Below are 18,317 nucleotides of genomic sequence, written 5' to 3' on the forward strand. Positions count from 1 at the left end.
TTTCTGTTTCTGTGTCTGCTTGCTGTTACATGTCAGGAAAGACATGTGGTGGAGCAGGTGATGGGTGACATAACGCCCAAACCTCCACTCTTCACCGTGATTGATACATCTGAGGTTTCTTCTCAAAGATTTTACTCTGCGTTTACAGTCTGTGTTGCTGCATCCACCGCTCCTGCTGCTTGTGAGTCTGTCGCTAAGCATTCAAGGCCTCAGCACAGCCTCGCAGATTGATGCTCTGAGTCATCTTTTTGACAGTGGGAGACAGGCTGTAGATTGTCAGCTGTGCTGAAAGGAAGATTGCATGATTATGGGCTTTTATGAGGTACAAAGAGGCCCTCAACACACATGCAAGTGAGGGTTTATACGGGGGCCCACATGTGCTTCCATGAACATGCACCCACTCTGATCCATGTGTCACGTGTGTGAGTCGGTGAACTGCCTGCTGCGGCTTTCAGAACCCAAAGGATGGACCCATGACCCGATGTTTATGTCTGCAGTCCATCTGGATCTGTATCTAAGCAACTCTTTTCCACCACAAAGGTGCGTGAAGAAGTTGAAAGGTTGAGGAAGAGCGCCGTGGAAGTGGACGAAAGACAGAGAGTAAATGACGTGATGGACGAACCATCTCCTCATATCAGATCTCACCTACTCTCACACACATGCGACAATACTGTCTTTGTCTGAGCCATTTAGTCACCACCAGAGAGGTCTTTTGTCCTAATATAGAAACTGTTTTGATCATCTAGAACTGATTTTTCATTTCATAGCTGCTTATAAACCAGAAAAAATATCTTTGAAAGTTCAACTGTTCAACTGAATCTGTTTATTCTTTTAATGAATAGTTTTATTTTTTTTTGTCAGAACCAACTAAAAAGAGCAAGCCTAAGAGAGATAAATAACTAATAAGTAAGTAAAAAACTAATATGTAAGCACATTCTAAGGAACAACATATAGACAAGAATATTTTAAAATAAAATGTTTCTGATTCAGTTTATTTTAAATTTACTAAGTCATCCATACTTAAAATAAGTTTTATAATCTTGCACTGATAATTTTATTTAGAGCAAAAACAATCCCATATTAAGAGATAACTGCCGCAAATTCACTAGTGCCATATTTATTTGCACTCCTGTTGGAATTATGATTATTGATTAATTAATCTTTATCAATAATTATAATTAAAAATCATAATTTGATAAAATTAATTTCTTAACCAAAATCCTCATTTATGAATCGAGACCAGAAATGTCTTCTGGTGTTGTAATTGTGGCTCAACGCCTTTCGACCGTTTCTGACGAAAGTGTGGAACTTTAACCTTATCTTGATTGACGAATCACTCTTACACAAAATAAACCCAGAAACGCCTTCTCTTTATCTTTGTGAACATTTATTAAATCACAGCCTGATACAATCCGCTCTTCCGATTTAATAATCTTCACCTACTCAAACATGCAAAGTTCTACACAGAAGGAGTAAAATATCTAACTAAACAAAATAAAGCAAAACAGCAGTGGGTGCGAATGGGATCAAACCAGCAGTTATGGCAAAAATGATAATATGACAAAAGGGGTGTGGTGGTGAGTGGAGGTTGGGGCGCAACCTCCACTCACCACCAGTCATAAAACATCCCCCAACACTGGGCGAGGTGAGCAGATAAAGGGTTATAAAACTTTTGGTGGCAAGCTAGCAAGCAGTAAGGTTGAAGACAAAGAAAATGGTTAATTTCACCATGAGGTTATTATAACAGTCCAGTTTCACAGCGCACCTGCGCACAGGAGTTTCCATGGTAAAGACACATTTGCGAGACACGGCGGTCTCCAGAAGTACCAGTGAGTTTCAAAACAATGGCATGCACATACAATTCAGAACACATTAGACTCTAAATGGCGACTAATTGCACTAAAAATCTCCTCTACCCTGCCCGGCTATTCCTAATAAAGAAACAAAAAATAATAATAAAAGGATGTGTTTTCCTTTGTTGAAGCCTTCCTTCTGAGCGGAGTTGAGAGAGGGAGGGGTAGAAGTTGGAAGTTACTGTGCGTCCACAGTTAACTTCAGGAAAAGTGGTCAATCTTCGTCCTCTGGCCTCCTTGGCGAAAGGGAAAAATATGATCTGACCATCAAAGTCGACTAGGACAAAAACACAGTGGCGATTTGTATCCTTGAAACTCCGTGTTTTTTTTTAGTTACGTGTTAAGCTCACGTCTTCGATTGGCAAAGTGAAATTTCTGGCCTTCTCATTCCAAAAACCTCAGTTATGAATTTTTCGTTGGCCAACGAAGGAGAATAAATGAAATCCACTCGGGACTCTTCTCCAGGTGATGCTTCAGTTGCGTGGTAAACGCGTCACGGTCTCCAGCTGAAGGCGAGCCCTCAAAATGGGCACCTTCCTATATAGCGTCTTGTGACGTCGGACTTGGGACGCCCCGTCATATCAGTCGTAGTGTCCGATGGGATTTGTAGGAACGGACTGTCCTGGATACAAAATGGCCGATGACGTTGGAGAGGCACAATGGCGTCCAGCACCGTGCAAATGGTCCAATATTCAGCAAACAAGTGGTCCAACACTCCTAACCATTCCTATAATGTTGATGTAACCAAAGCATTTTTAATTTAACTTTTTTAAACTTATCAGGGTGGCTAAGAACTGTTCTTTTAATCAATTGTTGCCTGGTCCCTTGAGGAATAAATATGAGGTGACACAGAGGCGGTTTAAAAATAGAAAAGATTTAAAGAGATTTTAAATAGATAAACTAACCATCGTTTAGTCTTTTACTGGGATAATTATCCAAAACATGTCGCTAAATCACAAATCCTCTAGAATGAGCTAAAGAGAAAAGAGGATAGAGGAGAACCCAGGACTCTGGATGATTTAGAGGACGAGTGATCCCTGCTCCAACACACCTGAACTAAATGGTTGAATTACCTATTGAAAATCAAGTTTGGCAAAGGCCTGGTCTGGTACTGAGCCATCCAGGTGTTTTGGAGCAGGGATGTAGCTAGAAGTTGCAGGACAATAGCTTCTGAGGACTGGAGTTGGAGACCCCTGTACTAGAGTAAACACCCCCCTGAAGTCCCTCTGGCAACATGGTAGTGCCACTAAGTGTGACATCTAGAAGAAACTAATAAACCTACCTAAACAGAAGGTGGTCAGTATGGGAATAAGCTACTTTATTTCAACATCAAAGTCATTTTAAAATTCAAGTAATCACATAGTCAGTAAACAATAGAAGTTGCGGTTCGTCCTGGTAATGATTGGGACAGCTCTGATTGAACTCTCCCCTATAATGTTATTATTCAGTTGAGTCAGCTAATCAAGTAGGACAGTTTATTCTTCTCATTACACAGCCTATATCTTATTTCCACAGAGACGTTAAAGCCCATAAATAATAACATCACTCTGCCCGTTTTTTCACTAACTATTGTCTGAGCTTCTGCAGAACTGGGGCCTGTAACATTACAAAGTGGAGGTGTTTATTTCCAGTAAACTAACCTGACTGTCATCTAAACAACGTAGCTCTGGATCTTTTTGACAGACTGTCAGTGCAATGATGATTAATGATCAGAAGAAAAGAAAACTGGTGTAACTTTTATGAGAGGCAAAGGGTTATATTTAGAGCAGTTGTTGGTAGATTTTATCAGCAAATCTTTGTAGGTCAGTCTTATTTTATTTTAATATAATTTTTTCAACATGAAAGCAATATATGTACTTCAAACATAGGAAACCGAAAGCAAAAACAAAAGGAAAATGTATTACATTCACATTAAACATACATGCTAGAATTATATAATAAGTGTAAAGAAATAAGAGAGGAAAAATGAAAAAAAGATGCTGCCAAACTCTGGAAACAGAAAGTCTTTATTTTTGTTGAGCTGAATATTAAACAGTTACAAGTCATCTATAATTTCACCTCCGTTAGGCAGAACTGTTCACATAAATGGTTTGGGTTTGGTGACTATATAAACAGAGCTCTGGTTCATCAACAGAGCATAAAAAAGAGGCACATAAAGAGAACTGGGCCAAGCACGCAGCCTTGAGAAACTCCTTGAGTAAGTCTAATACACCAGTCTTCACAATCATTGGCACCCCTGATAAAGATGTGTGAAAAGGCTTTTGCTTAATCTTATACAAAAAATATAGAAAAACTCATCCTTTGATTTAAGTACATTTATATGGAGAGTGAGTTAACAAAATCAGTCATCAGACTTACTTATACCTAACAGTTCTAGTAGAATCAATACAACAGATGAGTTTTTGGAAATCATTCTTTTTAAAATGTCACAAAACGTTTAATTAGTAATCCATCTAGTTTTTAGGGTACAAATATGACCTGACACAGAGGACCGTTTCAGCCACTCTTTAAAATGGGAAAGACAAGAAAACATGCTACTCAAGTGCAAATTTGTGTTACTCATAAGTCAGGATATGGCTACAGAAGATACCTTTTCACCTTAATTTGTTTAAAAAGTTTAAAACAACTGGAACTGTGTCAAACAAAGCTGGGCAGGGAAACAACGTTAGTACACACAGCAAACGGGATGGTAAGGTAGGTTTAATAAAAATCTCCAGAGATATCTCTAAAGCACACTACAGTAAATACTACAGCAAAGAGTGGCATCTTGGGGTTACAAAGTCTTTACAGGAATTAATTTTAGGGCTTATGTGGCCAAATTTAACAGGAGATACTTGTGTATGCTGCAGGATATGTCAAAGGCACATCATTAACAATAAAAGCTCAGTGCTGACTGTTTGATCCCAAATGCTTTATCTGATCTCTGCCATGAAATACTATGATCAGCATCCCTGAAAGCAGAGTTAAGATCTAGTAAAACAATTGTGAACACGAGGCCTCGGTGAGGCTCTAAGCAGCGATCTGCCACATAAAGCAGCTACGCTACGAAGCTGGTGTGTTTAGGTCAGGGTCCCATATCTGGCAGCCCTTTGATCCGTTTCTGCTTCAAAACACAGGAATCAAATAATTAACTCATTAGCAGGACTTGACTGCTAAGGAGGTAATCCAGCTATTTGATTCAGGTGCATTAGACCAGAGATGTATCAAATGTTGCAGGACAGCAGCCACTGAACACTGGAGTTTAAAAGATCCCAGCTTCAGGTGAACTTTTAAGAAATTGGGCCTAAAATCCAACCTTTTGGAACAAAATTTCAATTAGATCTGATTGGGGATGATTGTTTCTGGAATAAACAGGTCCTGTTTGTTCCCATATTATTTTAATTCCTTAAGATATAAATTGTTTTAATTTGGCACCCTGTAAAATTAACTTGTATAGTTTTAAAATACATGATGTTCTGCTGTTTAGATCAAAGGGGTTTTAATGACTGCCAAATTACAGCAATTGGTTTCCAATTTCCAGAGTTTTTCTATTTTGGTATTTGGGAGCAAAAAATGACTAAACAATTTGCAGGAGCTATAGATTATACAGGACTGTACAGGATTATACAACACCGTTGATGATTATACTACTATATAAAATCTACCAAAATGCACTTCTGTTTCATTTTGCATTAAACAAACTGTTAAGACAAAATTTCAGCTTGATTTTTCCAGACTGAGGAAGTTCTCTGCTGTTGCTGCAACACCACCTTGTGGTGCGAGCAGGACATCGTCTCTCCAAACACGCCCAGGAAAACCTACTTTGTAGCAGTTATGCGCAATGAGGGAGCAGCAGCAGCAGCGTCACACCTGGACCCTGAACTATGACCTTCAGTGGTTTGTGTCTTGGCTGGACGTCCAGTGGCACGCAGCACACACCAGGAACAGAGAAACGTCACAGGAAGCCATCTGTTTAACGTTTTAATCCACTTCCGAAACTCAACCCCCATAAGTTAAAACTTATACATACAACAGAGATGATGTGTAACATACTGCTGAGGCAGAATAAATATTTAAAGTTGAAACAGCCTCATTTTAAAAACACACCTCCAGCTTACATACTTATTTAGTACACAACGGTAATCTTTGATTCACAAGTAAAAGAAAAACGCTCTGCTTTACCTCCGGGTGATGAATAAAAAAATCCAGGAGCAAAACAATCAGGTAATGACCTGTCAGAAAAGAGACAAATGTAGCTTCTTGACCCCTATATTTAGAAAAGAAGGTGTGGAGTAGAGTTCAGTGACTGTATCTGCTTCCAGTTTCATGAACAGACTCCGTCACTTCAGTCTAAGGGCTCTTACATCACACAGGGAAACAAGTCCCCACATCAGTGCATGTCCAAGCAGAGAAATCAGACAAAATAAAGCTCCAGTTATGAATTTCAGATGTAAATGATACAAATTTAATAATTTGCTACTTTACTCTCTTCAGATTATGTGAATATCAATGTTTGACATAAAATGTAAGTATTTTTGTGCAACGTCTCCTAGCTTCTAATACTCAATCTGTGACCCATCAGTTTGAAGGAAAAGCTCACAGGATCCAAATCCTCCTCCTTCTGAGCCTGGAAATCAGCAACCTGAACATATAATTTCCTTCTAAAGAGCTGCAGCACACACAGCCCCATCAATATACAACAACCTTTACAAGCTTTAAACCAATAAAGCAGGCATGGACCGGTTACCGGCAGCCCTTTGATCCGTCCAAGGTAAACCAAGGATTTAAAAGTTCTGGTTTTAAAACTGCAAAGACATTCCACTATATCCTTCCCGTGGTTTAAAGTCTTCTTAATGAGATGCCAGAGAAGGTGCTGGAGTGACCAAGGTTTAACAGACTGTAAGGAGCTTAAAATAACGGAGCGCTGGCCCTCCCCCACCTTTTGCTGCTAAAGCTGGTCAGCTGGCTGAAAGAAAGCAACTATATTCTGCTAAACATCACTTACAATCAAGACACGACAGTTTTAAAACTACAGCTAGTAAGCTATGAGCAATGTGTCTTACAGCGCACTGAATAACTGGTTAACTTTAGCTTGTTATACTCTGAGTCACTCTGTTGAGAGGGTGAAAAATCTGGCCAGAAGAAACCTAGAAAACTAGTGTTTAAAACCATTAATAAATATTTAAGATAATATATTTACTGTAATAGAGTTATATGATTTTAGCAGCAGTGTAAATAATTGTTGCTGTTGCTAATCTGAAGCTCAGACCTCAAAGGAAACTGAAAATTGGGGTACCCGCCAGGAAAAGTCCGATCAGTGCATCCGTAATTAGGTCATGTGAAGCATTATTGCTTTAAATTTGTGTGTTAATACCATAACGCCATGAAACTGGGATGTTCTCGCTCAAGGTTACCCAGAGAATCTGATACCAGCCCATGCCTGATTCAGAGTCGTACCCGCTAACCAGAACCGCTTCGTTCTTTACACCGGGGCCAGCTTTTGAGCAAACCGGACTCCTTTGGTCTTAAATGTGAGACTAAAACCATGCGATATCATCAACAGTGACTGGTGTGTATGAAAATGGCTGGCATCGCTAAAAAAAAACCTCACCAAGTTAATCTGATGACCTTTTTTAACCGAGATCTTTTAAAAGCATAAAAAACTCAAGGTTTGTGTTGCTGCATTAACATACCATAAATAGAGTTAAAAATAGCTGGACAGATATACCATATGGACAGTTTGTCCATGTCGTGTGCTCGGTTATTCAGTCTGTGGCACACGGTTGAAACAGTCAATAGAAAAACCAGAGAATAACTTCTGAGCAGCTCAGGGCTGCTCCTCCTGTCTCTGCACTCCGATCACGTGAGGGTTGAACTGAGTGACGATGATAGTGATGTCGTCGCGGTACATGCGAGCCAGCTCCTCGGGCAGTGACAGCATTTTTGACAGCCTCTCGTGGTCCACCGTGCCAAACTCGTTGTTTCCCACTGCGTGCCGCATCAGGTGTGTCGCAGAGTTCTGGTCCTCGAAGGCCGAGGACATACGGGCCTTTCGCTCCTCAAGCAGACCCTGCATCTGTCCCAGAGTTACTTTGTAGCCTCCCACTTTGAGCGGCTGACGCTGGTGAACCCCTGTTAAATACTCGCCAACAATGCGGATCACTTCCTGCCGGTGGAGGGTCTCCCAGAGGCCGTCTGAGCCGATCACCTGCCGACAGAGGAGGGCGATGCTCAGACAGATCTGGACAAGGTTTATTTTCACAACTTCCTTTTGAGAGATAATGAGAAACTACTACTTCTTTTTAAAAAAAAAACATTAGTTGAAAAGGTCTTAGCAAACCGGTAAAAGTAAACGAAAATCTGCACATTAACGAACCCAGATGTTACAAAATTTTTTTAAAAGGCTCTTAATAAACTTTTATGTTAAGAAAGAACAAAACCCACTCCTTCATTTTGGGAAAAAAAGGCTTACAAAGGTGTGTTTGGCGGACAGACACTGCAAACTCAGTGAAAATAACAGTCCAAACATTAGGATAAAGAGCTTATTCATCAATCCTCAGAACTAACTAGCTCTGAGACATAGAAGCTGAAACTGAAGGGTGTCATTAGTCACTGCATTAACATCCATCGTCTAAAAGATGAGACAAAAAGACCCTGCTGTGGTTTTCTTCCACTGCAGCCTCTAAGACAGGGAATAAATGTCGAAGTTTTTAGACCTCTGAATCAGCTCCAACATTTCTGATTTCTCCTGTAGTTTGAAAAGAAGCTGACTGTGTGACGCTACAAGGAACAGTCAGATAATTAGATGTTACTTTAAAGGAAAACCAAGCAGAATGTCGCTTCTTATTACACACTGAAAATTTATCCCAGAAGCAGAGTTTCTTTGGAGCAAAGAGAGCATTATCACATGTGGCTGTAAGCAATACATAAAAGTAATGAAATGCACTCAATGTGTTATTCCTCTCTTTGCTTCAAATATTTTTTTTGTGTTTATTTATGCTTCACCAGAATGACTTGTCTAACAATCCGTCTCCAGCTGCTACTGATTTGCGACTAAATGCAGCCTCCTTTGTTTTCACACTGTTATAAATGAATTAAATGATTACTATTTTAAGAAGTGATGGTTACCTTCCTGCACAGCAAGTTGTTATTTAGATGACTTAAAATATGAGTATTAAAACTTTAGTTATGGTGGTCAAAAATGAAACTCCCTCCAACATTTAATGGAGATTTTATCTAAGCACACCATGTTTCTGCAAGGCTCGCCAAGGTCCGTCTCAGATCAAAAATGCAAGAGTGGGCCAGTTCCTCATTGAAAGCAGCTACACAGAGCCTGTTCCACCTTGGAAGGCATTCCAATGCATGGATGGATAAATGCATAATGAATGACTACATGTTTGATAGCACGCACAAATACGCAAATTGCATAAATAAAATGAACAGAATTTGTCAGTGAACGGTCAACTGTGGCGGTGTTCCTCTTACCAAGAAGCGGTCTTGTGGTCGCAGTCTGTGGTACGTGATCTCTGGCTCAGCAGTCAAGTAGGGTGGCGTGTGGTAGTTGGGAGGGATGAACTTTGTGTGCTCGTTCTCGTGGAGCTGATCGGGTCCAGACTCCAGCACACGCTTCTGCAGTTCGATGCTCCACTTGAACTTAACGTCCCCGAACGCGCGGAATGGCATGAGCAGGCTGAGCAATCTGTCCTGATGCAGAGGAAGACAGTGAGAGGCAGAGGTTCAAGCTTTATATTTTTCTTAAACCGTGAAAGTGAGCAGATTAGTTAAAATCACTACCTGACGAATAACAGTCTTCCTCTCAGAATGAGGGTGCTCGCCTCGTATCCGGGCAACCTCCGTCTCGTTCTGGGCGTTGTGGTCATTAGATAGTGTGAGAGCGCTGAATGAACCATCCTCCTCCTGCACCCCCAACACAGCCCGAGCATCTCCTGCATTGGCTATAAAGCTTTAAAAATAACAATGAGAGGAGGAAGGAGGTAGATTTTAGCTTTATAGGAAGAACTCCTGAACCATCCGTCACAATTCACTGTTAAACATTTATTCTCCATACAGATCTGGTCCATCGATGTGAGCCACGCAGGCTGTAGCTCCAGAAAACGCCACCCTCAGAACCCAGTAGTGAAGAAACGCACTTGAGTCTCCAACCTGTAGAGAGAAGAAAATACATGGCAAGCAAAAATAGGACACTGTAGCACAGTTATATCACATGGAGAAGAAATGACATCTGAGCTCATCTCTGGTCTATTAAACTCTGGATGTTCGCGTTCCTAACATTGCTGCCCTGGACTGATGAATATTTCTTAATGATGGAAGCCTTACTGAAATTTGACCCTAGTTAAATGGCATGACCAGCAAATCGACTCTGTTAGGCTCATGGACACCCGTGGTCGGCAAAATAGGTGACCTCTAAAAACAGCGAAACAGGGCTGGGCCAGCTCAGGTTGCTGTCAGGAGGAACATATCCAAGATGCTTCTGTTTTCCCCGGAAGAAGCAACTGCTCTGATTCATATCAAAACTTCATACTGTTCTCACCTGAGCTTCCAGTGAAATGTCGCTGTCAAGCCTCTTGAAGGCGTTCAGGAGGGCCTCACGAGTGTCTGGAACCTCGCCTGGGCTAAAGAGAGACACGCAGGGACAGATTGATCCGCGTGAAAAGCATGCACAGGAAGCGAAGAGGTCAAGTACAACCAACAACACATGAGTCGGTGCTGGTGTGGGTATGGTGCTGCTCAAAGAGCAAAGCAAGAAACCAGAAAGTCCAGTTTGAAATATTTTCCCATGACAATGAAATTACGCATTTTTGATCTCTTTCATGAGGAAGACCAAAAGATAAAAGGTTGATTATTGTGCAGCAACAAATTTTAAATGTAATTTGGAAAATAATACATGGATTTTATTTATCATTTTTATTTTACAAATAAAAACCTGAAAAATGTGGCAGAACTACTTTTGGCTGCAGTTACAGCTGTTGATGCTACAATGGAATAGTTTCGATCACAGCATATTCATGTGTTAGAATGGCCCAGTCAAAGCCCAGACCTAAATCAAATTGAGAATTGGTGAAAAGACGAGGCAATGGACCATTGACCAATATCAAAATATCATCAAATTTATTACTCCATTGCTTAAATTTAAAACGTGAAGCTCATGTTATATGTTCTTTACACACAGGGACAAACACTGAAGTTTTTATTTGTGTTAGTTGTAAACCATAACCATCCAAACTAACGAAGACCCAAGATTCATGGCCTACACAGAACTGGAAGACTGTCGGTTTGACAGCTGTGCAGCAGGCACTCACTGACACCCCCACAGAGAGGGTGAGCCCCAACAGGTCATTGCATAATCAAAACATATTAATGGAAACATTGTATTATTGTAATTGTAATTACTGAACTAAACTAAACTTTTGGGGATTTTGTAATGTAATGACATGTTATTGTACTGTTTACAAGCTTGGGAGATATTCTAAATAAAACCAAATAGATATTCTAATTGGTAGTATTTTACTAAAGGATATCATACTATGGACATCTTACACCGGCCCATGCCATGGCAACATATACAAATCTGATTTTCACAGATGCTCTCTAATTAACCTGAGTGGGCTTCTATAACAGATGTGTGAAAAAAAAAAGTCACTTTCTAGACATGCAAATCTGTAAAGAGACACACCCCAAACTAGAAAAGCGCTCGGAGCGCGCAAACCTCCGCCGAGGCCACTGCCTGTCAGCTGCTGACCGGGTGAAGAACCATGTGGGAAATACACGTTCTCACACCATGGTCAAAACATTCCTGGATCCTAATGGTGCTGCGCATCACCACTAAAACCCAACAATATGTTCCTGGTCCTAATATGCGACTTGTCGGAAAATCTCATCTAAATCTGTTCAGAACATTTTGAGATAGTTTGCAAACTGACGAACGGACAAACCAAAACTGACAAAAACATGACATCCTTGGCAAAGGTAAAAAAAATTGGGGCGTAGGGTTTTACAAAGCACTGACTCAGGGGGGTTAAGTACAAATCCACTCCACACTTTTCAGATTTTCATTGGCCTATCCCATATACTGATAAATTAAATAAACAGAAGGTTGGACTTACATCATACATTTCATATATTTGAATAAAAAAACTGTTTTAAGTAGGATTAAAAAGAGTTTTAGTTGATAAAATATTATTACGCTGTTTGTTTCTCACCTGGTTAGGTCAATGAGCTCCTGCCAGTACGTTCTCAGGCTGTTAAAGTAGAGACGCTGAGCCTCCCGGCTGAAGTAATCATTTGGGTGTTTGCACCACTGCAGGATGGGACTGAGGGCTCTGCCGGCCTCCACTGCAGCCTCCAGCTCACACAGGGTGTCATGGGGGAGCAGTGAAACTGCTATGTAGTAAAACAGCCTCTCACTCAGCGCCTGCAGTGAGAAATTATGAGATTACACATAATCTGCCACTAAAAAAGCAGAAAAAAAAAACCAATACACAAACAAAGAAATTAACTAAACAAACCTCCCACATTAATATGATAAATTTTGTTAAATATAATCCAACAAAGAATTTATTATATAATTGTTCTGTATGTTGGTACGTTCAGTTTATATTTTCACGGCCAATTTTATGCAAGATTTTCTAAAAACTACCAGGCTGAAATCTGTGAAAGGTAGAGAGGTGAATTACGGCTACAGTAATAATCCTGTAAATTTTGTTCAGGGTTTCCAAACATTTTAAGTTACAATTCCAGAAGGTTCCAGACCCAAATTCCCATTTTAAGGTATAATTATAAAAATTTAGTATGAGTTTGCAGCAGGTATTTCTACAGTGATCAGGTTTTGAACAACAACCCTGAAAACAGCACAGATTGGACAAAAAGAGGAAAGAGATGAGGTCTGTCTGGATGTTTTGGTTATACCTAAAAACTTCGTCATTCACTTTGTTATATGTTTCAACAACACGTAAGAGGAAAAAAAAAAATTTAAATTAAAAACTTCACAAGTAAAGGTGACCAGACTGACCTGGGCGCAGGCACAGCCGGCATGTCCATCAAACACGCCCAGGAGCATTCCCCGTGTCTGGAGGCAAGTAGCTGCACTCCGGCGATCCTCGATGGGAGCGTTGGCCGGAAGCTGGTTGCTTTCAAAACCCATTACAGATGACACATTTTTCCCATCAAACTCTGGTACCTGGAACCGGATGACAAAAACAAATGGGAGGATGAGAATGTAAACATACAGATACAAACAGGATTTCTGTGCATGACCCCCACCAACCTTGAAGCTGTACTCGTTGGCTTTCAGAATGGAGTTGACCTGTGGAGGCGTCAGGATGTAGTTGTGGAGCACAGAGGACGTCTGGTAGCACCTTCCTGCCTGGTGTCTCAGCCACAGGTGGGACGACCCTCTCGGGGCAGGAAGGGCAGGGATGGAACCAATATGGGACTGGTGGCGTTGGCATGGTAACAGACTGGTGGCAAAGACCTTGGCACGGGGCAAACCCCTGAGCAGTTGAGATGCAACAGGCATCGCTGACCATGCACCACAGGTAATCAAAACACCACCAATGTGCACACACCTGATGAAGATGCACATTAAGAGGGTTCACTATGGGTGAACACTGTGCAAACAAGCAGATCTTTTCTGAGGAGGTTGAGGGAAGACCACCAGCACTGAAAAAAATATTTTAAATCTGAAATCCTAAAATCTTCAATGCACTGACATCTGAATAATTATATCTAGAGATGCACCAATCACGCTATTCATGGTTGATAGCGATTTCTAGTTTTCTTTTCTGTGTGATCTGCTGATTTTTTGAGGGAATAAATTATTACTCGATAAAGATTGTTGCTTTGAATCCAACAGAAAACAAAAGAATTATAAATTATCTCTATTTATGTATCAAAGCAAATATCCCTGATTTAAATTTCACTCAAAAAATCTCCAATCTTTGTTTTTCCATTAACCGTTAAACCAAACCCCGGTTTCAAACATTAGATCAAAGCAGATTAATGGCTTAAAAGGATTGTTGATTAACTACTTTTCTATTTGCTGGACACTGGCAATCCTAAATGTAAAAACTTAAAACAAATAATGATTCATGGGGATAGTATTTACAGCATTAAACACTAAACACTTCCAGGTTGAAATCAATCTCGACAGGAAAGCTTATGCATGAGATGACAAATGTGATGTATGGGTAAGGAAGGGGAGATCGGATATATGCATTTGGATGTTTTTGGTGAAACTTCACTGATTCAACTTTTTATTTTACACATAATGCTCAAACAGCCTGTTCTGTTTGCAGAAATATTAACCCCCTGATCTAGTTTAGTAAACTATACTGGATAAGAAATAATGTCTTAGGTAGTCATACAGTATGAAAATGTCTTGTATGAAAATCCCAAGCTAAAAATAGCACAGTTTATGGCATTATGTTATTTATACACACCTTTTAAATAAAAACGTATAGCATGATCTAATTGTGCTTATTTACCAAAGAAAAGTAACGATTATTTCCTGCTGCAGCTAAAATAAGATAACTATTTACAAAGTGTTATTAAAAATCTAAATATATCAGAAATAGACTGCAGTAAAAATATATAATAAAACACCTATTACATTTAATAGTAGTTTTCATGTCCGTATTGCACAAAATATAAGACCTTTTTGGCATTCTGCAGTTTATCCAGTAACACATATGTTATAACATAGTATAACAAGCTGATTTTAGCTGGTGAATTAGTTGGGCTATCCGCCCTGGTAGTAAGCCTGCAGTCATAGTTAGAGATAGTTATCTTAACAAAAGGGGTGTCAGTCCTTTAAGTTCCCCATCATGACCATCTGCATTTAGTTCAATGTGTTTTTCTTAAATCAGGAAAACATGTAGTAGAGTTTCTTTAGTCAGCTGAATGGGGGTGTGATGCCTCAGGTAATGGAAGGGCAAGCAGTGGTTCTGTTTCATTCCTTCCTGACTGCCAGTGGCAGTAAACAAAGTGGATATGTCTCCTCGCGCTCCGCGCAGGTCAAGATTAAATGTAAACTAAGTCACGCACGTGGACAAGGTAGTTGGGGACAGGGCGTATCTGCAGCGTGGGGTCCCCCTCGGTACGGTCACCGCAAGACCGGTGGTGACTACGGACGCATCACCTCTCAGATGGGGAGCAGTGTGGCAGTGCAGGTCCGTCCAGGGGCTGTGGGGGCCTCAGGAGGGAAGTCTGCACATCAATGTGCTGGAGCTCAAGACGATTTATTTGGCTCTAAGGCACTTCTCGCCCTTTCTCGAGGGCCAGCACATGCTCGTCAGGATGGACAGCACCTCAGCAGTGTTCCACGTCAACCACCAGGGTGGGACCAGATCACTGCAATGCCTGAGGGAGGCCCGGAGGCTGTGGACCTGGGCATACCCTCGCTTCGCCTCCATCAGGGCAATGCACCTACCGGGGACGAGGAACTCTGTGGCCGACTCTGACCCGACAGAGGCTCCCCCCGGGGATTGGAGGCTGCATCCTCAGGTCGTACGGCAGATATGGGATCGGTTCGGCAGGGCCCAGGTCGACCTCTTTGCCTCAGCGAGCAGTACACATTGCCCCTTGTGGTTTTCCCTGGCAGAGGCCAGCTCCTCACTGGGGATGGACGCCCTAGTGAATGCATGGCCAGCCGGCCTACTGTATGCCTTTCCCCCGTTTCCGTTGCTTCTGCCCACTCTCCACCGAGTGAGGTCGTCAAGCCAGAAGGTTTTGTTGGTGGCCCCGAGTGGCCCATGAGGGTCTGGTTCCCACTGCTCCTCAGTCTGCTGGATGGTGAGCCATGGCGGCTCCTCGTCAGGGCAGACCTGTTGTCTCAGTTGGAGGGGAAGGTTTGGCATCCGTCTCCGGGCCATCTTCTCCTCACGGTGTGGCCGCTGACGGGTGCTGGCAGCCCCTGACGGATCTGGAGCCCTCCATTCAGCGGACACTGCAGAATGCCAGAGCTCCTTCCACATTGAGGACTTATGCCCGTTGCTGGCAGCGTTTTGTGGAGTGGTGCAGACGCAGAGCAGTTGACCCAATTTCGTGTTCCCTGCATAATATTTTGAGGTACCTGCAGGGTCAATTGGATGCCGGACGGGCAGCATCAACCCTGAAGGTGCACCTGGCTGCCATTTCAGCCAGCCACAATGTCATGGATGGCAGACGAGTGGGGACACACTATTGGGTGTCACAGTTTCTCCGGGGTGCAAGGAGGCTGCGCCCCCCCGTTACGGAGACCGGTGGCAGCATGGGACCTCCCAGTGGTGTTGAAGGCCCTGAGTGGGCCACCTTTTGAGCCTATGTGTGGTGCCCCACTGAAACTGGTGTCGGTTAAGACTGCTTTTTTGTTGGCGGTAACAACAGCCAAGTGGGTCAGTGAGCTGCACGCACTCGCCATCAACCCTACCTGCCTGCGCTGGAAGGCAGGTGGGTCCGGAGTAACGCTGTGGCCGAACATAGCCTTTCTCCTTAAGGTTCTGCCCCCAGGCTATGTGAATACAGCCATTGAACTGGGGGCATACTGCCCTCCCCTGTTTCAGTTCGAGAGACAGAGGCTGGCTAACACGCTGTGCCCGGTCCGGGCATTGCAGGTGTACATGGTGGCTACAGGCGCCATTCGGACCAGCTGTTTGTGTGTGGACAGAACAGCAGGCGAGCCCTTTCTAAGCACAGGCTGTCGTAGATGCTATTGCGCTGGCTTATGAGTCTGTGGGGGCAGCTGCCCCTTCTGGTGTTGAGTGCCATTCCACCAGGAGTGTGTCTACGTCCTGGGCGGCACTGAGAGGCGTGCCGCTGGGGGATATCTGCGCAGCGGCGTCATGGGCAACACCGTCCACGTTTGCACGCTTCTACTGCCTCAATGTGGCACATGAGTCCGCACTGGCCTCGGCAATCCTGCCTCTGGCCCCTTGTACTAACTGAGAGGTGGGTGAGTACTACATTCCTCGTGACATTGCTGGCATAAGTCATCCACTTTGTTTACTGCCACTGGCAGTCAGGAAGGAATGAAACAGAACCATAGTTACAGCGTAACTTCCGTACTATATGCTCCATACAACAGGCGACAACTCTGGCACTTTGTGATCTCATTAAAAGTACTTTAAAATACAGAAACTCAATAACAACAAAAAATAAGCAGTAACACAGGTCTACCAGGAGAAGAGGAAAGCATTATATAGTATTTCAAAATCATAATCGGCCTTTTTTGTTATGAAATGTAAAACTTTCAATTGGTGGAGCAGTAATAGTTTGAGTAGCAGCTCTGCAGACCTCTGCATATATAGGTCAGCAGCGGTGTACAGTTAAAAATAACTGAGTCCTGGCACTTGCTTCCCTTAAAGTTATGACTGCTCCTGGCCAAGAAAACTAGATCCTGACCACGGATCTTCTAACAACCTGCTCTAATGGACTCATTTTAATATATCTGCAGCTTCTGAAACCTCCCATGCTTCACAGCTGCCGAAAAGACGGCAAAGACAACACGACTTATTAATCGTTTCTGCTTAAATCTGGGCCATTTTTGTCGTTTCTGCTTCTACAATGTGGCCTGTTTGGTTGATGTGAACAAACCGAGCCAATAACCGTCCAAAAATGTAGCTGTGTGACTCAAACAGACCACAGAAGACCAGTCCCAACTCTGAGCTTTGAAACTAGTTTGTTGACATAGTTAGCTTCTCTGAGCTAATTACAAACCAAGTACAGAAACCGACTAGCCAATATGATATAAATAAAAACATTATTCGGTGACACGGAGTGAAATAAAACAGATGTTTAAATATACGTACAGTTTAGAACTTAAGTCAGTCACGAAGGTAAAGCACACAGATCCACGCTAATATAGCTAGCTGCAGGTTACACCCACCAACCGTCGAATGGTTCACTAATACAGCACATAAATACGCCAGGTACACTAAACAATAGTTTATAGAGGTCTTGTCTGTAGGATGACGAGGGCAAAGCAGAACAAAATGTGCTCTCACCTTAGCCGAAAGATGTGAGGTAGGTATTTAAGTTCATGACTTGAACCCAACCCCTTCTGTCTCCGTTACTCCAATGCGCCGCAACTCATACCGAATGTTAATTGGCTGAGCCTTAACCTACGCCGTGACGTCAGATCTCCCACGCAGGTTACGTGTCAAAAAAAAAAAAAAAAACCCTGTATCAATCGAAACGTCAATTTATTTTAATTAGTTCAAAACATCGATTCTTGAGGGAGGGTGATATATTTTAAGCATTTATTTAATTTTTGGATGATTACTGTTCACAGCTAATAGAAAACCAAAATTTTGTTTCTCAAAAAAATAGAAAATACAATATAAAAAACAAAAACAACTTCGAAAACAAATTGCAGCCTGCTGAAAAGTATGAAATCATTTTTAATTTTCATTTGCACGACCTTTGAGCATTACCTGATTATTATAGGTGGTAGGTTTCATTGACAGGGGTGCTAGTGGATGTGTAATTCTC

General features: G+C 42.0%; 1 protein-coding gene across 2 annotated transcripts; it reads right to left on the reverse strand.

The window, feature by feature from the left end:
- Positions 1–5,800: 5,800 nt before the first annotated feature.
- pdp1 (pyruvate dehydrogenase phosphatase catalytic subunit 1) lies at positions 5,801–17,966 on the reverse strand. Of its 2 annotated transcripts, none has more exons than XM_047360576.1 (9): positions 17,831–17,966; positions 13,117–13,417; positions 12,862–13,029; positions 12,053–12,264; positions 10,384–10,465; positions 9,901–9,995; positions 9,627–9,795; positions 9,318–9,536; positions 5,801–8,040 (listed from the first exon to the last, which is right to left on the reverse strand). In XM_047360576.1, exons 2-9 carry the CDS (start codon positions 13,366–13,368, stop codon positions 7,660–7,662), a joined length of 1,578 nt encoding a protein of 525 aa, XP_047216532.1. In that variant the 5' UTR covers positions 13,369–13,417; positions 17,831–17,966; the 3' UTR covers positions 5,801–7,659. The 2 variants fall into 2 exon arrangements, with proteins under 2 accessions (XP_047216532.1, XP_047216533.1); XM_047360577.1 differs by lacking the exon at positions 17,831–17,966 and adding an exon at positions 17,636–17,790.
- Positions 17,967–18,317: the final 351 nt, after the last annotated feature.

The sequence above is a fragment of the Girardinichthys multiradiatus genome, chromosome 3 (assembly GCF_021462225.1).
Source record: "Girardinichthys multiradiatus isolate DD_20200921_A chromosome 3, DD_fGirMul_XY1, whole genome shotgun sequence".
Lineage (NCBI taxonomy): Eukaryota > Metazoa > Chordata > Actinopteri > Cyprinodontiformes > Goodeidae > Girardinichthys > Girardinichthys multiradiatus.

Coding starts and splice junctions, on each gene's coding strand:
- pdp1 (XM_047360576.1), bottom strand. CDS start 13,368: ATGCCTGTTGCATCTCAACTGCTCAGGGGTTTGCCCCGTGCCAAGGTC. Junction 10,466..12,052: donor GAGCTCATTGACCTAACCAG/GTGAGAAACAAA, acceptor GTCTCTCTTTAG/CCCAGGCGAGGTTCCAGACA. Junction 9,796..9,900: donor CACATCGATGGACCAGATCT/GTATGGAGAATA, acceptor TTATTTTTAAAG/CTTTATAGCCAATGCAGGAG.